Below are 23544 nucleotides of genomic sequence, written 5' to 3'. Positions count from 1 at the left end.
CTTTATGTTAATCTTGACTTTCCTTTTTATCCTTTTCTTTGTCTAGCTGAGTCTTTTCGGGAGTTTGCAGGACTACTGCAAGAAGTAGAGGACGAAAGAATGATGCTGGTGAGTGAAAATGTGCCTTTAATGTAATCATGCTATTGCTTATGCAGTATGGCTATTGATTTGACTTTTGAGTTAAGTTTAATAGAAGATCTACGATAGAGCAGTCATTTTGATCAGTGGATCTTAACATAAGGTTAACAAAACACAAATTAAAAATAAAATGTTTCACAAGCTTTGTGTACATAACATTTTCAAATTTGACTAATTCATATCGGGTTATTTGAGACCAGAGCCTACCCTGGTAGGACAGAATTAGGCAACAGTTCATTGCAGGGCCCGGTAATGGCATACTCATGCTCAAACTCACACAGGACTGATTTAGATTGACCAGTTAACATAATCTGCATGCCTTTACAAACGAAGGGGGAGAACCAAAGTGCCCCAAAGAAAATTCAAACACGGGAGAACACATAAGCGCTGCACTGCATACAACCAAGCACTGGATTCAAACCCAGGATACTGGATCCATGAGACAGTAGCGCTGACCACTGTGATGCCCTATCAGCCTACAAGTTATTGTATTATAGAGATTTGTATGATTCACACACTCATTTAGTAGTACTTTTCTTTTTGCATTTTTAATTTAATTGCCTGTTAAATACATTTTTGTGTCTTATTGTAGAATAAAAATCTGTTCACTACGCAGTTTAAAGAGTATTTCACAGTAAGATCCAGAAGCTGCACCTAATTTAATTTAGGGATGTTCAGTTTCTACAAACATATTACTCTATATCATTTTTTAAATCCTGGTCTACAGACTTCACCTACCTGTTTGTGGTGTAGTCTGTTTCACCATTTGGTCAGAGAGTCCTCTTACATGAAGCAGAAGTGACATTCTGACTCCATCGTAAATAAATCATTCAGGTAAATTTTCTTGGGGGTCATGCAGTATAAGAATCTATTAAGTATTAATGCACTGTATGTTTAAAAATGTAATAATTATTTATTAAATCAAAATATTGTATTCCTATAGTATATTTCCCATATACACACAATAAAAACTTTTCCATACAAGATTCATTCTAGATTTTAATGTAGTTTTGCATATCAGTATACTACAATGTTACATGATATTCTTTTTCATACTATGGCATATACAAACTATATAGAGGCAAGGCTGTAATTTCCTAGCACACCCTGTGATTCAAATATTAATTTTATTATTATTCACCTGTAAAAGTAAAAACTCTGATCTTTTTTAAAGATTTATTATATGCCTATGTTTTTTTTATTGCATTTAAACATACAATAAATTTCTAGCTAACAGTTAAACAAATACCACAAAAAGAGGTAGAAGTTTAAAGGATGAATTCTAAGCAGCTATCTTAAATATTCTGTTTCAAATTGTACACCTCTGTCCATACGCAGACAGTCATTGACAGTGTCTCCCAGCAGGTTTCTCTTGCTTTCAACTCATTAGTTCCCCTATTTCAGGCAGTCAAAACTGTAAAAACACCATGATGCAGTGTTGCCCCCTTTCTCAAGTTTCTAGGGATTTATAATAATGCTGTAGGAAAACATCATTGTCTGCCGATTTTTTTAGTACAGCAACACAAATGAGTTTATTCCAATAACAACTTTCGTTTCTGACGATTTACAGAGTTTCCATGCTTTGCAAATCTAATCTGTTCCTGAAAAGCTATCGGTAAGGCAAATTTTTATGATGCAGACACATAATTTGTCAGTCAGTCAGTCCGTCATTTTCCAACCCACTATATCCTAACACAGGGTAACGGGGGTCTGCTGGAGCCAATCCCAGCCAGCACAGGCAGAAATAAACAACGGCTGGGGAGCCAGCCCACCGCAGGACACACACACACACACACACACACACACACACACACACCAAGCACACACTAGGGACAATTTAGGATCACCAATGCACCTAACCTGCATGTCTTTGGAGTGTGGGAGGAAACTGGAGCACCTGGAGATAACCTATGCAGACACGGGGAGAACATGCAAACTCCACGCAGGGAGGACCTGGTTTTTCATAAATTAAAATAGCTGTTGTTTGACCAAGCTGTTGCCTGGTCAAAAAATAATACTCATTTCTGTTCAAGTAACACCAAAATACTTTTGAAAATTCACTTGATGTTTGGATGGTGAGATGGACAAATGGTATAATAATAACGTTAGTCATTAAAACAAACCCTAGCAGAACATATTCCCATCATTAAATGCTGCTTTACCTACACTTTACCGCATTAGGTTTCATATTGCAAGGAATGGCCTTTCAATTTTTCTTGAATTTGAGAACAAATACGTTCAAGGTAATGTACGAAGATGTGAGAAACATATGTGACAAGTTGACTGAACCACAACATGTGAACACAGCATCAGTTGTAAGAATTAAAACCAAGAAAATTCAGTTTTAGTGAGGTTTATAAAATTGAAAAGGGTATTAAATCACTTTCTTTATATATGATATGTGCTGATTTAAGTGAAGTAGTTGTTTATAATTCAGGGGATATCTGTATATAAAATAGTGCCCTCATGCACTTTCAAGCCAGTATATGTAGTATCACAGTTGATAAAAGTAAGGAGAAGAACAATTGTCCACTTAGTACTTTGTTGAATGTTACAAGCATGCCTGTCTGTTGTACCCAAACATTCAATATAACAATGAAGAAACACATGGCATAATGTTTTACTGGAAATAAGTACAGCAACGTTTACTAAATTTTATTGGAACTAGTGTCTGCCATAGATAAATTATGTTAGACCTGCATGAAGGACAAAAAAAACAAATAGGTTAAGACATTAAATAAAATTCTTAATACTGTATACTAGACACCCTAGAGTATACTTCATTTTTCTGTCAAATGTTATAGATTATTATCTTCCTTTTTGACATTGTTTAATAGTAGGTGAAAGAATAAAACGTGGCAAAACACTTTAAAAACAATGGGGATCAATAGTTTCATTTCACAGCCTGTACATTTTTATTTTGTAGCCCATATATTTTAGTTTTATGAATGTGTTTCACTGTAAACTCCATCAGCAGTACCCACCAAAAGCTGAGATATTTCCTTGAGTTTTGTCTGTCCAGACCCTGTTGAATTTCACTGTGTGAGTTTCAACTGCAGGATTGTTTTAAAAAGTGAGGTAAACATTTTTCTTCCACCTGTGATAGAAAAGGACATACACAACAGCTGTCTACACTTTGAATAATAGGAATTAGGCTAAAACATAATTAAAATGGTATTTTATGTAGCAAAATAAACTACAGAGAGAGCTGAGCACTGAAAGCAAATTACCAAATAAGCAAGCAAAACATTATTATCCTCTTTTTTGTCTGGTTCAGTGGCTCGCTTACTTGCCCACCACAGTATGCCACCTGAGCACTCCGCTTTTCACCTCTCATCTCTCTGCTCCAACCAGTCCCCAATCAGTCAGTCACTTTGCCTCTAATTGTTTTTATTTAGCTGGTCTTTATTTTCTTCAGTTGTTTTGCATTTACTGTAGTCAGTACAGTTAAGTGAGATTCACGTTCATAAGAAATTCAGATGTGTTCATATTTTTGCCATAGTTTTAAGTTCTTTTTAATTCTGTTTTGTCATTTTTATATTAATTTACCTTTTGTCTATGGAGATTAATTGTATCTTAATATGATAATTAACACTGCGTGACTTAGACAAATTACACAGACTGATCCTTCGTTAAGCCACACTCATTACCCCGGACTGACCAAGTGTAAACAAGATTGTAGAAATTTTTGCAAATGTATTAAAAATAAAAAACTGAAATATCACAGTGACATACATGAGTATTCAGACCCTTTATGTAGTACTTTGTTGAAGCAGCTTTGGCAACGAATCCAGCCTGGAGTCTTCTTGTTTTTGACACATCTAGCTTTCGAATACCTGGATTTGGGAATCTTCTGCAATTTTTCTCTGTAAACCCTGTGAAGCTCTGTCAGGTTGGATGGAAACTATCAGTGGACAACTTTTTCAGGCCTCTATAGTGATATTCGAATAGGATTCTCAAGAACATTCCCAGCGTTGACCCTAAGCACCTCCTGTGTTGTCTTTGCTTTGTGCTTAGGGTCACTGTCGTGTTGGAAGATTAACCTTCAGCCCAGTCTATGATCTACAGTGCTCTGGAGCAGGTTTTCATAAAGGATACCTCTATACTTTGTTCTGTTATTCCTCAACCCTGACAAGTCTACCAGTTGCAGCCTCTGAAAAACAACACCACGGCATGATTCTGACACTCGTATGCTTCACCGTTGGAATGATATTGCGCAGGTAATGAGGTAATGATGACTGGTTTCCTCCAGATGTGACGCTTAGTTCAATCTTGGTTTTGTCAAACCAGAGAATCTAATTTCTTGTAGTCCAAGAGTCCTTTAGGTGACTTTTTGCAAACTCAAGTTGGGCTTTCATGTGTTGTCTGCCTACTATTGTAATAAAACCCAGATTGATGGAGTGTTGCAGTGGTGGTTGTCCTTCTGGAAGTCTCCACCATCTTTACAGAGGTTTTTGGAGCTTGGTTAGTGTGACCATCAGGTTCATGGTCATATCTCACCTTCTCCCTTGATTGCTGTTTGGCCAGGTAGCCAGCTTCAAGAAGAGTAGTGGTTGTCAAAAAACATCTTCAGTTTAAGAATTATGTAGTTGGAGATGCACAAACCATTGTGTTTCTTTGTGCCGATCCCAAGCTCAGATAAATGGGGAGGGTTACGTCAGGGAGGACATCCGGTGTAAAACTTTGCCAAATCAATATGCGGACAACAATACAAATTTCCATACCGGATCAGTCAAGCCCCAGGCTAACAACGACCGCCACCAGTACTGTTAGCTAACAGGGTGCTGACGGAAATTGGGCTGCTGTTGGCCGAAGAACGAGAAGAAGATGGGGCAGACGTATGGGTGTAACAGAATTAGATGCAGATGACAGAAAGATATGGAAGATATGATCTGCTGTGGCGACCCATAACAGGAGCAGCTGAAAGAAGAAGATTGTGGTCTAGGAAACCTTCAGTAATGAAGAATTTTTTAGCCTTCCCCAGATCTGCGCCTCAACACAATCCTGTCTCTAATCTGTGCAGACAATTCCTTCAACCTCATGGCTTCGTTTTTGATCTGATGCACATTGTTAGTTGTACAACCTTCTATAGGCAGCTGTGTGCCTTTTCAAATCATGTCCAATCAATTGAATTGACCATAGGTAGACTCCAAAAAAGGTGTAGAAACATCTCAGTGATGATTAATAGAAGCCAAATGTCAAGTGTAATAGCAAAGGGTCTGAATATTTTTGTCGATATTTCAGTTTTTATTTTTAAAAATTTTCAAAAATTCCTAAATTCCTTTTTAGTTTTGTCATTCTTAGGTATTAGGTGTTTTTGTTAAAGGAAAAAATGAATTTAAACAATTTAGCCGAATGGTGCAGCATAACAAAATGTGAAAAAAGTGGAGGGGTCTGAATACTTTCTGAAGGCACTGTGTGTGTTTATTAGAAATGGTTTACCATTTTATACATTGATTTTTAACATTTATCATAATATTCATTCTGCATTTCCAGATGTTCCGGTGATTTAAGCCATCATTTCCTAACAATCATGCTAGCATGCCTGACATTGAATGCCCATGTGTGCACCACTTGTTGTTAATTATCATATGAAGATTATATTAAATTCTTCACAAGCTCTACCTATTTGTATTAGTACTCATTCTGCATTTAGGCCCACAAATTATATTAGAATGTTGTTCATTATGAGATCTACAATATCCACCCTACTTTACTTTATATGCTGCATACCTAAAAAGACTGATATCTATAAGTTAATGAGCCCTGAGACTATATGAGAATTTTACATCATAAGCTCCAGAACTCGGCATATCTCGTGCGATGATGATCTCCATAGCCTTACCAATCAGATTGCTTTGATTACATGTGCTCTATCAATATCTTATTTATGATAAAAACAATTACACCTGCTGACTTAATTACATTGCCTTAGAATATTTTGTGAGATCCACAAGATCTGACAATTTTATCTTACTGAGTATGAGATGCAGCAGATTCCTAGAAAACATGCTTCCTTTCCAAGGATCATAAGCCCCACCCATTTGTGCTGTAGTGATTATTTGTCACCAATGAGTGGTTGCACAAATAATTAAGGATGTAATGCACCCAAGCTCTTAATGAGATGATCCTCTCCTGAGATAATTTTTCACAAATTCTTTAAGACACTGCCCCTGGCTTTGACTGGCCTTTTTCTGATCTCAGCAACTACATTTGCAGAAACAGCAGTGTGTGGTACTTCAGCTGCCAGCTGGAAACCTCTGAGTCTTGTCAGTAATATGAGTGAGTCATGACATGTGCCGAGTCTAAACTCTCATTGCTTTTCCACCGCTTTATTCTGGGCAGTGTGCCACACGTGTGATTCAGTTTTTCTGTATTTTGAGAAGAAGCCATGGAGCACAATAACGTCCCACACAAAGAAGCTAATGGGCCAGTCCGTAGCAGCTGGTTTAAATTCATATGTGAACTAACACTCGCACAGAGACACGTGCCTTCTTTGTGATTCATGTGTAAGTAAACACAGGTACTGTATACACAGTCATACTCTTCTAAACACGTACACACAGCCTCCTTTACATGGTCAGAGCTCTTTGTTCCTTATAGGTAGAAGTTCGTCTATGAGGCAACACATTCATGCTGGATAATATCTGTTATGCTCACTTAAATACACACATTTCCACAAAAGTGCACCCCAGGAAGCATTGTTGAGGATTGCTGGATGGGGGTAGGAAGATCTATGTGCAGCCTTTCTGTGTAAATCACACCCCCATTTGTATATGGACGCTTAGTAACATCTGTCAACTTGGGTCCTGGTTCTCTGCTCAAGTTAAGTACTTTCCAATACCATCTGCTCATGCAGCAGTACTTCCCTCCCTTTGTAAACCTCAAAGCTGCAACGCTTATGTTTAACTGTAATGACAAAGGATCTGAGGCCCCATCCTCTTCTCTAATGAGATTCTCTCTCTCTCTCTCCCTCTGAGAGCAAAGGCTGACCTTATTTTCCACGCTAAACAAAATCACCCTTTTATGTGGGGGATGGAGTATAAATCCCCTGCACTGGTAACGATCTTGGTGGTAGTCATAGTTACCCTCTTCGTATCTAAAAACCCTGTTACACTTAACTGGATGGAAACCAACGGGCATTGCTCTCCTGATCATCCTTCCTGGTGCAGAGGAACTGAACTTTTAAGGTTTTGACTCAAAGCACCATTTACTTTAGCTCACTCTATCTAACCTGGCAGAGGAGGAATTAAAACTGACTTAATCACCTTAATAGCTTCCCCACTTTGTACCTAGTGCAGATAGGCTGCAACATTGAGACATTTCACAGAACAGCATGCATGTGGGCTGAAATAGTGGATTATTGCCAGTAGCAAGCCACCTAATCTACCTACTGCATATGGATGAAAAATAATGAAAAAGTACTTTACCTTCCTATCCAGAGGCCTCATGTATAAACGGTGCGTACGCACAGAAATATTGCGTAAGAACTTTTCCACGTTCAAATTGCGATGTATAAAACCTACACTTGGCGTAAAGCCACGCACTTTTCCACGGTACCTCATGCCTTGTCGTACGCAAGTTCTCCGCTCGGTTTTGCAGACTGGCGGCACCCAGCATCAAAGCAATGCTACTGTTCCTGTGTGGTTACACCTTATTTTCCTGACGCGGCTTTATAAATACACTGAAACTAACCGCATATTGTTTATTATTGTAACGCATCTGATTGTAATTAACTTGTAACAATATAATGGTCCAGGGAACAGCCATAGTATTCCAAATACCATAACTGCTTTAGCATTGTTACTCTCACTTCTCCTTCTTCTTCTTCTTCTTTCAGCTCCTCCCATTAGGAGTTGCCACAGCGGATCATCTTTTTCCATATTACTCTCACTGCACCACTCGGAGTATTTATATCACTGTATCTGAGTGTGAATCACAGCAGCAGCTGATCGGAAAGAGAGTTATCGGTATACAGCTTCAAGGACACGCTGTCTCAGCCACTGCAAAACGTTTTAAAGCCTTTCCTGTACAGACCTCGTGGTTCAGAAACAGTTTCATCCCAAGAACTTTAAATGCACTCAATCAATTGCACCTTGTAGAACTGTTTGTACTTCTAAGTACAATCACCCCACTGTAAACTTGCACTACAGTTATAATATCGCACAACCTGAGCCACTTTATAAAGCGCGTATTTACATATGATGACGATATCATTTTTAAGGTGAAATGCAGAAAAATATGTTTATTAAATTATACAGATAAAACTTTAACTTCATTTAAATAATCTATATTCTTCACTGGGAGTGTCGTGAAGGATAGAATAATTAAACATGTACTACGAAGATATTTCAATGTTCAATGTGGCTTAACTTCTATTACAGAGCTGATTGTTTGGTGATCGGTTACTTGGGGAAAGAAAAGCAAGGACTGCAGTGGCGGCTACGCCAATATATATTGAATATAAAACAGAAAGAGAAAATAACAACACAGCTAAAAACGCAGCGACAAATTTTGGCAAAAGTTAAATGCTTGTGTCATGAGCACGAGGGGGCTATGCAGTGTCTGCAACGGACGAGGCCATCCACCGTGCATAAGCTACCTTACTGACATTGGCGGGCGAAGGAGTCACCGATTCTCCCTTTGCCCAGTGCCACCACAAGCCTAGAGCCGCCCCTGAGTACTGCTGCAATAAATTATTTCATCGAAGTGAACCACATGTTTAATAACGTGCTTTAACTCCTATCATCATGAAAATGATATCACGTATACATCTCAGTATTTTTAGTTATTCAGAGAGCTGTAATATCACGAATGTAATGGATTCTGTGTCCAGTTGGAGGAAGAGAGCCAGTTTAAGAAGCAAGTAGTGATTCACACACATAGAGCACATAGAAGATCAAATACAAAACAAAGCATTTAATGTGCTACTTTAATTACATTGTGATTTTAGAAACTGGTTAATTAAACAATTTTAAGATGAAGTTTATGATGTTCTACTTTAATGACAAAATAAACTACGTGATTAAAGTGGAAATGTCAAGATTGAAGTTGACATTTCGTGCTTTTTCCCCACTGTGTGCCTTTTTTTCTCTGTACCCTAATAAGCTTTTATATGACACTCAGACAGTGGGCTACAACTCTCCTTTTCACGGTGACTTTGATATGTGACTTCTTTTTTATTTCTGGCACTGTGCGATTTTGTGAACGTGAGCTTTCAAGTTTCTCCAACACGCTATGTCACTCGATCATCTTCCTTTTGTTGATTATACCACGATTTATTTGAACAAATAGTATGTTTTTCCTTTGCCTCCACTTGGCATTCGCTGAAATTCTTATATTTTCTTTATTTTCTTATATTTTTCTTATAAATTCTTATATTTTCCCCTGTGCTTTTCCCATTGTCTTTTCACAGAAGGCTGAGCTTAAGGGTGATTTATATTGATTTGCATATTCAAAGAGGCGTAATTCTGGAAGGAGTTGGGGCGTTACATAAAGCGCGTGCACGAGCGTTACTTTATGCTGATCGGGAGTTATGTAGCAGAAGAACGTGGAAGTTGGAGTACGCACAGATTCCTGCATCTTGATTTTTCTGTGTGTAAGCACATTTCGGCTTTTGTGCTTACGCCATGTTATAGTGCGAGTTCTACGCACGTCGTTATACAGGCCCCAGGTATCAGGTGGCTGTGGGTACCGTGTGCACCTGATATCCAAACTTCTTTATCTTTCTCACAACTTCATGATGCAATTTTTTTTATTATAAGAGGCTGTCCCTTACCCATTGTGCCATGCGGCTGGGGGTGGTTCCCAGCCGGGACCAATGCCTGGAGAGCCCTGGACCTCAGCACTTCCGCCACACCAGGAAGTGCTGGGGGGAAGAGGAGCAGGGACACACGGAGTGCTTCCGGGGATACAGCTGGCACTTCCGCCACACTGGGGTGTGTTGGTAGAAGATTGCCGGAGCACACCTGGAGCACATCCGGGGGGACATAAAAGGGGCTGCCTCCCTTCATTCAGGGCTATTCAGGGGATAGAGAGAGAGAAGGAGGCCGTCTGAAGGAAAGGCATTGTGGACAGAGGCCTGGACTGTTGTGGTGATTGGTACTCTGGCACTGGGTTTGTGCACTTCCAAATTGTAGAGTAAATGTGTGTTGGATTTATAAAATGATGTCCGTCTGTCTGTGTCCGGGCTACTTCCCACACCATCTATCTAGGCTCCAGAAACTGAGTTGTATGAATGGAGGTGTATGAAATTAGTTATTATTGTTTAAATACAATGTATTACTGCAATAATTTTTTCTGTTTCAGGTTCAGAATGCATGTGATTTACTAATCAAGCCCTTGGAGAAATTTCGCAAAGAGCAGATTGGTGTGACTAAGGTAAGCAGCTAACTCACACAACATTAATTTGATCAAACTGTCAAAGCTGGCCCCAGCGATTTTAAGATTATGTTTATTTCTGCTTGCAGTTTTATGCTCCTTTTTCCTATTGTAATTGCTGTTACCATATACTTGTGTTCTGTTCTGTGTATTGTATTGTTTTTACCCCATTTTTTTGACACCCACTGCACGCCCAACCTACGTAGAAAGGGTCTCTCTTTGAACTGCCTTTACCAAGGTTTCTTCCATTTTTTTCCCTACAAGGGTTTTTTTCTGGGAGTTTTTCCTTGTCTTCTTAGAGAGTCAAGGCTGGTGGGCTGTCAAAAGGCAGGGCATGTTAAAGCCCATTGCGGCACTTGTGTTATTTTGATCTATATAAAAATAAATTGTATTGTATTCTATACAGTTCAAAGGATAAAATAATGCTCTTGTGAAGGTGGGATGAAAACCTATAGATATTATATGGAGACTCTTCCAGTTCGGATGGCCCAGCACTACAAGAACATATAGTAATAACAGCTTAAGGTAGTTCTAATATACTGTATGCAGTTTGTTGTGCCACTGTCAGATATGAACTAAATGCATGGCGTGTTGTGTCACCTCTCCTGTTTTTGTAGCACAAAGTCACTGTATATTTTTTCTTTACCAGCTGGCATTTTTTCAGCAAATAGAGTTTACTTAGAGTAGCCAGATATGTATAATTTTTCTAATAATTGCTTTTGAATTTCCATGAGCCTCATTTTCTTAAGAGAATAGAAAAAGAATTAGTTAACAGTTATATAATTTTATGATAATAGAATTATTAATGATTTTATACTTACATAAATGAAGAAGGTAGAATAAAGATAGAGTTCATGGAAAGACCAGCAACACAAAGTGTGTGTATGTGGAAGTAAGTAAGCCAGCTTTCACTTGTTATTTTTAAGTCAGTTTCCCAGCTCCAGAATGGCATTGGTGTTTGTGTTTTTAGTGTGTGAGCTTGTGTACATAACAGTTATGAGGGCAGAGCACAGAATTAACACTTTTAACTAGGTCCCATGTTGTCCTACAAGGATTATTACATGTGGCATGCTTTTTGACAGTTAATTAATTGTCTCCAGACAGAGGAGCAGCTTCAGCAACAGACTGCTGTCACTGTCCCGCTCCGCTGACAGACTGAGGAGATCGTTCCTCCCCCACACTATGCGACTCTTCAATTCCACCCGGCAGTCGGTAAACGTTAACACCACACTGTACAAGATTATAGACTGTTATACCAGCCTCGCACTCTCCACCTTGCATTTTTTAACTTGCACTGCTTTTTTTGTATTGCTCTTTAATATTTGTTTTATCAGTATGCTGTTGCTGGAGTATGTGAATTTTCCCTTGGGGATTAATAACGGATCTATCTATCTATCTATCTATCTATCTATCTATCTATCTATCTATCTATCTATCTATCTATCTATCTATCTATCTATCTATCTATCTATCTATCTATCTATCTATCTATCTATCTATCTATCTATCTATCTATCTATCTATCTATCTATCTATCTGATTTGGCTTGCCATGGGAATTTTCAGTCAAGACTGAGGCAGTTATCAAAAGGGTCCGCTCTGGTAAAGTGTGAGGGCACATCTTAAGACGCACGACTTCCAACAATGTGCTTCACCTCCTTCTTCATTTTGCTAGGTTTCTTGTGAGAGTGATTTTCAAAAATTGTGTAATGAAACAAAATGACTGTGTTCCGTTAATGGATGCGGAAATGAGAGTAGATGCAAGTATCTACTTTCTGTATTATTTCATTGTTATAATTAAAAATAGAAGCAGGAGTGGCATCCTGGTTGCTGTTAATCCATCTACCAGTTAACCAGATCAGAGTCAGTGAGCTTTCCCATGTTCGGTTTTTCTCTTCATTACTTTTATCAAAGGACTTCATGGTTGGCCTCATAGTAAGTACCACTACAGAGACAACAGCGTGAAGGAGATTGACTGCAGTGGCTTGTTGAAGGCGGTTCAGTGCTAGTCCAGGTCTTAATGTAACTTTAGCACACCCATGACTCAAGTCAGAGGCACCATATACTGTCTGTCTTTAAGCTACTTTTTATAATAATAATAATAAGTTTTATTTGTGTAGCGCCTTTCATACACTCAAGGACACTTTACAATTCAATAAACATACTGTATACATAGCTAATGTTTATGTCCAAAGTGCCTTCCTTTGGTCACTAATGTAATATTATCTGGTCACTTAGAGAAAAGAGAAAGGACTGCTGCTCACATATTTCCACAAGGCTGTTCTATTAGTTCCAGTCTTTTTTGAGGGTCTTGCCCATATTCCTTCTTTCCACTGACAGCTTTACTCATTTCACCTGTCAGACATGTTTCTGTCTTGCTCCATCTTCTCTTTATCTGTGGTTTCACTCAGGAACCATCTGCTCAGTGTTTCTGCTTCCAAATGTAAGCACTAGCTGACTTCTTTTTTTCTTCCCTAGTTTTGTTCATACTGCTGAATGCCTGTTGTGAATGATAACACCATTCTGGCATCTATCATTTTTTTAACAGATGAATTTCAGTCATGCATGAGTTTAAAAAGACGGTTCCAGGACTGCCTCATTGAAGCTTCTTTCCTTCTCTTCCAAGAGTTATCTTTTGAGTTTACTTCTGAGGGTGAAGGCTGCAGAGTCAGCCTTGTTCATTTCCTTTTATTAATAAAGCATTGCAGAAAAAAGTACAGGCTTCTGGAGACTTGCCATTTTCCTTAAATCCTGCCTGTCAGCCCCATACAGTATACATTACCCAGTTCTATACGTGGCATATCCTGATTCATGATCTGTGAACGTGGAACACAATTGGCCCCATGTGTTTTTGAGCGCTGCAGCTAGTTTAAAATTATGTGTCTGAAAATGGATCTCCTGGGTCTTTGGGCTTTCTTTTTCATTGTTACTTAGAACAGATAAGTGCTGTACTTGCAGGTCCTTCTATGTCTTTCTATGTGCAAACATTATTGAACTGATGTTAATATAGCTAATAGACTTTAGTGATCTGAACTGTTTTCAGTAACAAATTTTCACTCTTGGGATGAGGCAAAATGTCTGCTTATTGCTCTTGGATAGAAACCACAAAACCTGGAGTTCATCTGTAAAACGTTCTTTCGTTTTAATATTTAATATGTGCAGTTGGTGTGTTCTAATAGAAAACTGAAGTACCTTGAAGAAAACCCATGCAGGCACAAGGAAAACGTTTCAATTCTCTACCAATAGTAACTGGTGTTGGATATAACCCAGGGATGCTGGATCCTTGAAGAAGCAGCAGCATTAACTACAGCAGCACTGTGCGACACATCTTAGGTGGTGCTTTTTTAAAATGATTATCATTCCAAAACTCTTTATGCAATTGTTTTAACTTATGGAAATATGTTTGTTCGATTAGAGCATAATCAAGATGACTTACTCTCAATAATGTAGGGAAGGCAATAATTTCAACTTTATAGTAGTAGTGTCATCTTGCTTCTTTTTAAATTGTAGCTTTATATTAAAAAGCCTAGCCACATAGATTAAAAGGTTCCAAAAACATTTCTATCTTGAACTTATGTTAATGTAGTGTAAATCCATTGTGATACACATTATGAATTATGGTATACAGTAAACTTAACTTGATATTTAGTCATCAGAGAAATATCACAAAATAACTACTTAGATGGTGTTATGGCAGTATGTGTGGGTCTTCATTGTCTTTTTGGAAGTGATCTCATCCTGCAGCAAGTAGTCTCCAGCAAGGGCTGGAAAAGGGCACTTTACTCCTACTTACCTTTCTGCTTTTTAGTAAATAGGATAATAATACTTCATGAAATAGTCACATAGCAGTCAGTATTGTGATTGCATGGAGCAGGCAGGAGCGGTTATCACCTTGGATGTTTCCTCCCTGCCATCACTCTCTTTTTAGTCGTTCAGTCAGGAACCACTGGATTGTTTGCCTTCTTTGTCTGGGAGAACTGAGCATACTCCAATCCAGGCATATTTCTCTCACACTTACGATGGTGACTCTTGATACATGTTGGATGCCCTTCTGGTACACACAGTATTTACCCTATCCTTACAACACTTTCTCCTCCATACCTCCCAGTGGGGCTCGTAGTCAGTCTACAGGACCTAACTGTGCTTTGTGTCAACCTGTGGCCTTATTTATAAAGTTAGAATGCACAAAGAAAGAGCCTCAAAATGTGCGTACTAGCTTCCCATGCAAACATTCAGATTTATAAAAGAAAACTTGATGGGGTAACATGCGTGTATTTATGGCAATTCTGCCCCTTGCATGAGCAACATTTCAGAGAAACTGGTAATGAAAATGCCCTTTATCAAATAGGGCAATGCAGCCACACCAGCTAAATAATGACTCACATTCATAATAATAGATGATAATACTAATACATACATGATACATAATATCACCAAGCAGTTATTGTAATGTGCATTGATGTAACAAACACCTGAAAAGTGAATATGATATACAGACTGTATTTTAGTTCCCTTTGAAGAGGCCAATGTTGAAATTTGCACTGAAGACCTTTTTTGGGTATATGTCAGTTTATATCTGCGGTGGGTTGGCACCCTGCCTGGGATTGGTTCCTGCCTCGTGCCCTGTGTTGGCTGGGATTGGCTCCGGCAGACCCCCGTGACCCTGTGTTCGGATTCAGCGGGTTGAAAAATGGATGGATGGATGTCAGTTTATATTGTCTACCTGTTGTCACGTCCAAGAGTACGGACCAGCACCTCAGGAATATCTTTGCCAAGCCTCACTCTGTCATGCCCGTTGTGCTAGAAGGTATTAACCGTTCAGCGAGGCGCTATATCCTATTTTTGTATGGTGTGAGTTACATACATAAAATATATCGGAGGCAGGAGGAAGAGCAGGAGTAAGTAGTACTAGTGTTAAGTGAATTTCTTACTTGCATGTCTGTTTTTTCAGAAAATGTGTGAGATGATCTCAGAATGTGCAGTATGTCATTAAGAATAGCACTTCATGTATCTGTGTTGCCTTCTATTTAGGACATACACACACCTTAGATACCATTGCATGGAAATACAATATTTACAGAATATCTTAGCCCTAAATCTTCATGTTACAATGCATTGGTATAACCAGACTAAATCTCAAGCAGCATTTTTCAACTGCGGCTCACTAGTGGGCCGTGGCGTCATTGCAGTTGGCCGACCTTGAACAAAACCCCAACCACCACTCCAATGATCACCCTCAATTCAAAGTGGCATGTGCATCACAGCTGATCCTGGACAACCTCTCCAATGCCAGCTCTGACGATACCATTCAGTTCAACAAGGAAGACAAGCACTGACAATCATGCTTGATCCATGTAATGCTCTGTCCATCTCGCTATATACGTGTTTTGATGAATGAGCTTGATTCACAGAATGGGACCACTCCTCTCCCTCGGCTCAGATGATTGCACTGAGTTCACAGAGTGGGACACTAACCAAGGGGGTGCGAACACACTGGCATGTTAAAAACTGGGTCTTGATACCACAAGGGTTGGGAAACGTTGATTTAAAGTCTCCCAACCTTTTGTTGTGTATAATATACTTTAGGTTTTTCTATTTTCACTTCATTTTCGTCTTCTTCTTGTACTGCCAGCATTCTTTTCAGGTATAATCAAAGATCTATTGACAGTGACCTGCACTATTTTAACTCTAAATGGATTTTAGCTTTCTAAGCATACTGACAGCCTGTCATTAAGGTCTGAATCTCTTTCTGTTCTTATGTTTGAGTCTCCCACAGGTTCTTTACGTAATGGGAAGGCTTATCCTGTCTTTGCAGTGTTGTGGAAAATATTCTGTAAATAACAGTCTTGAGTTATAATTAAGAAATTCAAAATGGACATCCATTTATTATAGCAATTGGTGGAGCCCATGTGCTGTTGTTCAATGCAATAATACAGACTGAAGAAATCTAACTGAATAACTTCCTTTATCTGTTAGATTCATTTCAATTTAGTGGCAGAGTAAGCATTTCAATTAACTAGTCAGCACACAGATAAATAGTAGATAGATAGTTTTTCACACCACTGTATCTATTTGCCCCCTTCCTGATTTCTTATACTTTTGCATGTTTGTCACACAAAATGTTTCTGATCATCAAACACATTTAACCATTAGTCAGATATAACACAAGTAAACACAAAATGCAGTTTTTAAATGATGGTTTTTATTATTTAGGGAGAAAAAAAAATCCAAACCTACATGGCCCTGTGTGAAAAAGGAATTGCCCCCTGAACCTAATAACTGGTTGGGCCACCTTTAGCAGCAATAACTGCAATCAAGCGTTTGCGATAACTTGCAATGAGTCTTTAAAGCGCTCTGGAGGAATTTTGGCCCACTCATCTTTGCAGAATTGTTGTAACTCAGCTTTATTTGAGGGTTTTCTAGCATGAACCGCCTTTTTAAGGTCATGCCATAGCATCTCAGTTGGATTCAGGTCAGGACTTTGACTAGGCCACTCCAAAGTCTTCATTTTGTTTTTCTTCAGCCATTCAGAGGTGGATTTGCTGGTGTGTTTTGGGTCATTGTCCTGTTGCAGCACCCAAGATTGCTTCAGCTTGAGTTGACAAACAGATGGCCAGACATTCTCCTTCAGGATTTTTTGGTAGACAGTAGAATTCATGGTTCCATCTATCACAGCAAGCCTTCCAGGTTCTGAAGCAGCAAAACAACCCCAGACCATCACACTACCACCACCATATTTTACTGTTGGTATGATGTTCTTTTTCTGAAAAACTGTGTTCCTTTTACGCCAGATGTAACGGGACATTTGCCTTCCAAAAAGTTCAACTTTTGTCTCATCAGTCCACAAGGTATTTTCCCAAAAGTCTTGGCAATCATTGAGATGTTTCTTAGCAAAATTGAGACGAGCCCTAATGTTCTTTTGCTTAACAGTGGTTTGCGTCTTGGAAATCTACCATGCAGGCCGTTTTTGCCCAGTCTCTTTCTTATGGTGGAGTTGTGAATACTGACCTTAATTGATGCAAGTGAGGCCTGCAGTTCTTTAGACGTTGTCCTGGGGTCTTTTGTGACCTCTCGGATGAGTCGTCTCTGCGCTCTTGGGGTAATTTTGGTTGGCCGGCCACTCCTGGGAAGGTTCACCACTGTTCCATGTTTTTGCCATTTGTGGATAATGGCTCTCACTGTGGTTCGCTGGAGTCCCAAAGCTTTAGAAATGGCTTTATAACCTTTACCAGACTGATAGATCTCAATTACTTCTGTTCTCATTTGTTCCTGAATTTCTTTGGATCTTGGCATGATGTCTAGCTTTTGAGGTGATTTTGGTCTACTTCTCTGTGTCAGGCAGCTCCTATTTAAGTGATTTCTTGATTGAAACAGGTGTGGCAGTAATCAGGCTTGGGGGTGGCTACGGAAATTGAACTCAGGTGTGATACACCACAGTTAGGTGATTTTTTAACAAGGGGGCAATTACTTTTTCACACAGGGCCATGTAGGTTTGGATTTTTCTTCTCCCTAAATAATAAAAACGTCATTTAAAAACTGAATTTTGTGTTTTACTTGTGTTATATTTGACTAATGGTTAAATGTGTGTGATGATCAGAAACATTTTGTGTGACAAACATACAAAAGAATAAGAAATCAGGAAGGGGGCAAATAGTTTTTCACACCACTGTAGATAGATACTTTATTAATCCCAAGGGGAAATTCACATAATCCAGCAGCAGTATACTGATAAAAAACAATATTAAATTAAATGGTAATAAAAATGAAAAATGAAAAAAATAAAATAAAAAAGCAGACAATAACTTTGAGTAATGTTAGCATTTACTCCCCCAGGTGGAATTGAAGAGTCGCATAGTGTCGGGGAGGAACGATATCCTCAGTCTGTCAGTGGAGCAGGACAGTGACATCAGTCTGTCACTGAAGCTACTCCTCTGCCTGCAGATGATACTGTTCAGTGGATGCAGTGGATTATTCATGATTGACAGGAGTTTGCTTATACAAATAATAATAATAATAATGATAATAGTTTGTATACTCTTGTAACACCTCTCTACCAGTAAATACCATTAAAAGGTCCCAAAATAATTAATCATTAAATGTCTTGGGTAAATATCTGGTTCATATAAATAAGACTTCTTATATGTTAATTGTTATCAGAAAACAAAATATAAAGTTAAAATGTTATGATCTCATCTATATTTATAAATATTCTGGTGCAAATGAAGTCAGGATGTCCTTGTTTAACAGCCATGCAATTTCAAGCACTATTTTTCCCTTACACAGGTTACCAGTCCATCCGCAGTAGATGCTTACCTGCACACTCACTTATACAGGGCCTAAAGAGAGGCACTAGTTAACATCACATAGTGCTCATGTCCTTGGGATGTGAAAAGAAGGTAGAAATACTAAAATTATTTAAATATAACATGCAACCTAGGATTGAAGTAGAGTTCCCTGAAGCTGTAACATAGTAATGCTAACCACTGCACTGCCATGCTGCCAATTCCATTGAATGGAAATCCATTGTAATTTCAAATTGTTATTGTTTGCTCAGAAAAAGAACCATAATTAGAAGTATTATTTGATACTTTGGCAAAGCATGTTTTAGAGCTCCATTGTGGTGTACTAATTTAATTAAAAACCGTGCACTCAGGCTGTAGGTGACCATAGGTGTGTATGGAAGCGTGGATGAGCGACCCTGGGGTGTTGATGGGAGGGACCGACTGAGCACAGTTTTACACGCAGATGCATATAGTTTGGCCAATATTAGTGCTATAGATTGCCTGATCATCTGCACCCAGTAAAGCATAAACTGAGCCTGAGTGGGACATACTGTATCCAAAAAGGAGAAACAAACAGGAAGAAAGACAAGAAGAAAGAATTAGTAGGTTAAAGAAATTATTTTTGTTTTGGGATTATTTATTATTAAATGGGCTGCACTGCTCTGTATTGTTTAAACTGTGTAGAATTAAAACACTTTGCACTGCCCTTGCTTATTCTGTGTCCTTATTGGCCAGTTCATCCTCAGACATGACTATTGATCGTCCTGTGTTCAAGGGAGTGATGCCTGCTGCAGCCATTCAAGGCTGTCAAAGGTACCTGTCCTCTCATTCACAGTAACAGAGAAATGAATGAAAAAATCCTATTATAATTATGTGTGTCTGCCACATCTTCCTAACAGATAATAATCCTGTATCATAAACAGATATTCTTCTGATTTGCTTTACACTCAGGATAACCTCAACAGTAAAATACCTTAGAAGTTCCACATCATGGAAAACTGCAGGCTTCATAAATGTAAATGTCAGTCTTATTTAGTGTTAGCTGGCATGTATTGAATTTACAAATATTTAGTAAAAGTATTTTCAAAAGCCAAGTTATTAGTGGCAAGGTCTCAAGTGCTGACTTATTCTGCTGGCAAGACACTATTGGATTAATCATCAAGGTTGCTTGAAAAATAATGGCAGTGTTTGTACTGTTAAAAATAGTAATGTTCTTTTGAGATACCAGACATGCTGCCTTTTGTGAAGGAGTGTTTTTTTGTCTCCTGCTATAAAAAAGCAACATTCATTCACAGCCCACTTTTCTCTTTTTCAGCCTACTTCGAAGTTATGCTTCTTGGATTTGTTATTTGAACATCATAAGATAGCCTAGCTACAGAGACATATTGTATTTTGCTTATACATCATTGGAGATAACCATTTTGTTAATTATGTCATGATTATATGCAATAATTATAATGAATAAAGCAAACCCAAGTGAACTCTTATGCTCACTTTTGATAATTCTGAAATTGAATTTCCTTTATTGAGCTAAATTGCTACTTGATGTATAGTTTTTCCTGTCTATTGATCCATTTTCTTAACCTACCTTTTTTGTTAGAGTTTGGAGATGCAGTTTTGGAGAGACTAGCACTGGAAAGGGTGATAGGCAAAGAAGGGGTCACACTCACAATCACAAATGCACACACTCTCAAACAAGCAGTAGTCGAGGAGGCAAATCCAGTTTCGTGGCGCTGTGGACCATCACCATAATGTCACCTAGATATAAATTTCAGTTTTCTTTTTCTTCCACTTTAGTCATTATGGGGTGTGTGTGTGTGAGTGTGTCTATGTATGTATCTTGTGTGTGCATGTATATATATTTATCTGTCTGTTTATTTACTTATTTAAAAAGCTAAATTTACCCCAGGAGTCAAAAAAGTTCCGTCTAGCCCTTGTACAAAAAAATTGACAAACGTTGGGGTATCACCTTGGTAACCCCATGTACTTTTGGAACTGTGAGAGGAAAATAGCACGACTTTACAGACAGGAGTCCAATACAGAACTGAGGGAAGGAACAGATGTGCTGGTGTATGAAGAGTGGCAACAGGAAGAGGCAGGTCCAGGAGAGTGGATACTAGAAGTGATGTCAGAGGTTGTAAGGTTGTCAGTCAACTGGTATACAGATGGAGAAAGAGAGGAAGGATCAGAGAAAGGCATCAGCCCCTGGCTTATCATGTAATCACATTTACTCAAGCCCATAAGCTGTTTCCCATGCTCATGCATGTGACACCTCATAATAAACATATAAAGGATGTAGGATATGTCTACATTAAAATCTAAATGTGTACTTGTTTAGTTAGAACATATAACATACAATTATGAGAACTTTGACAAAAAGAGAAATTATACTCTATCAAACTCATTTGATTTGAAAGTGCTAAAATTGTCGTACTATATCATCATGTTAAGGTTTCTTCTTCGGTTACTAAGTTACTAAGACTTGCATAGCGCAAATATTCAGTTAATTTACTCTTGTATAGCACTCTTCACTGAGTACAGGTTTACAACTATAATGCACTAACAGTAAATTATTAAACCTCACATTTATTTATTTTCTTTATAAAGATTCAAATATGTGTAAACACGCAGTTAAACATCCCAATGATTAACATAAATGAACCATGACAATACAAAGTCCATTAATATTATGACTAGAATATGTGCAGTTGACCACAGATTAAAAGAAACCAAAAACTCCAATTAAAGGAATTAAAAGTAGACCCCTGGGAGGTCCATAATCAGTTATAAAGTCACAGCTGTGATGACCTAGAACACCTGGCCACCCACCGCCTCTTGAAAATTCTACAAAATGATAAGTATATGCTGAACAGTCACATAAGAGGCAGATTGAATGATTTTATTCTGAATACCAATGCTCTTGATAGCTCTGGTGTTACTTTTCATTGGCCAGAGCACCAGCTTGTCACTTTGCACTGACACTAAGTGCCACAGCAGAATATCAAGAGAAAAAAATGGAACATGTAGTAACAGTTCATAATGTTTGCCAAGTTTTTTTTTTAGTTTTGAACAATTGGCTAACAAACCAATGCAATATGAGCAGCCTAATCAGCAGCTCTTATCAAGGTATGCTAAACTAAAGTATTAAGACTTCAGCCTAGAGTGAAATGCTGACAATGATGGGACATCCCTCACACCAGCAGGCTGATCATTCTACAGCTCTGGGGCTCAGCCTCTCACATGTTTGGTCTAATTCTATAGCTTAAGTTCAGTGTGTCGTAATTTCCATGAAGATACCCAACTATCTTTCTACTGCAGTCAGTTTAACTAGGGTACTGTATTAAAAGGATATTAGAGTACATGAATGTGTTTGTTCTATGCAAAGTAAGTTTGTATTATGTACACTGATAGCCATTCAAATTGCAAATTCACCCATGAACTATGGTTACTGTTAAAAAAATTATTTCTGTACCATTCTGTACCAATAGTTCTGTACCATTTTATAAACTGCAAATTGTGTAACAGTGTGTAGTTACAGTTTTATCAATAACAGTACTCCTTTTAATAATTTTGAATAAATAATTTCTGTATTTGCACACTCACAGAGTATTGTTAGATTCCTGAATGGCCAACTCAGAGTTAAAAACATAATTTTAATTCAGGTTACATTTTCCTCTGTATGAATAATTGTTGTTTTCTTAATAGTTGTAAAACCATCATTAACTAGTAAGGACAAGGGAGGCATGATGGTGCAGTGGTTAGTGCTGCTGACTCACAATTGCCAATGCTCATATCTATGTGGAGTTTACATGTCCTCTCTTTTCCTAGTGGGGTTTTCTCTGGATATTCCCAATGATGTATGTATGGTTATTTGGCAACACTAAATTATCCTAATAGGAATATGAGTGTACATGTGATTGACTGGCTTTCCACTCAGGGATGGTTGTTGCTTTGTGTCTGATGCTGCTAAAATATGTGCCTTTGTGCCCAAATGCTTATAATGGACTAACATGCTCAGGTTTCATAACTTTTATTCCTGAGTGGCACCACATATGTTTTATGTTTGTGTGGAAAGGAAAAGTTATACTAATCAAGAACTATCACTAGTGCACAATGAGGCAGGAGAAAGATAATAGTCTTGCTGTTTTCTCTCTTAATGCCAGTTTTACTTGCAGTTGACTTTAGACACTTCATAAAAGTCTTTTCTGCAAGGAATTCAACATTATCTCAAGAATGAGGGCAGAGCAGACACCATAGAGAAATTGTCTCTTTTCAGTCCTTCAGTACTTTTATTGTCTGTATTACTGATTTTGGATGTAGATATGTGGGTGCTCATCCATTGTTGCTGGGAGGAACAGAGATAGTGTCCAGTCTGTTTTTTTTGTTTTTTTTAGCTGAGGGTGATTCTCAGAAGGATAACTCAATGGAGAATGAACTAGATATTAACTATGCACCCTTCAGGCAGCTAGGTAAAATGTCTAAAACCATCATTGCCAAATGTAAAAAATAAATGTTCTTAAAAAATTGTCAGAAACTACGGTGCTGATTAAACAAAGGCAAAATACAGACATGCTTTACATTGAACTTACTTGTGTTTCCTCTTGCTATGCCCTCAGGCAAGACTGTTCAATGTTGTTTTTTAAAGGTGTTTAACCAGGAACAAGACACTTCCTGCTCTCTGATCAGAGGTTTCACTCAGGGACCAGTGCCTTCTCAGATTGCATGATTACAATTATTTTTTATCA

General features: G+C 38.2%; 1 protein-coding gene across 2 annotated transcripts in view; it reads left to right on the top strand.

The window, feature by feature from the left end:
* The window catches only part of ophn1 (oligophrenin 1), a 193240-nt gene that overhangs the window by 69221 nt on the left and 100475 nt on the right, over positions 1–23544 (top strand). For both annotated transcript variants that reach the window (XM_039766355.1, XM_039766356.1), the window contains exons 3-4: positions 47–108; positions 10447–10518. In XM_039766355.1, the coding sequence (XP_039622289.1) occupies positions 47–108; positions 10447–10518 (134 nt within the window). The remainder of the gene's footprint in view (positions 1–46; positions 109–10446; positions 10519–23544) is intronic.

This window comes from Polypterus senegalus, chromosome 10 (assembly GCF_016835505.1).
Source record: "Polypterus senegalus isolate Bchr_013 chromosome 10, ASM1683550v1, whole genome shotgun sequence".
Lineage (NCBI taxonomy): Eukaryota > Metazoa > Chordata > Cladistia > Polypteriformes > Polypteridae > Polypterus > Polypterus senegalus.
Note: the sequence above shows the minus strand (reverse complement) of the source record. Positions and strands in the feature narration are given on the sequence as shown.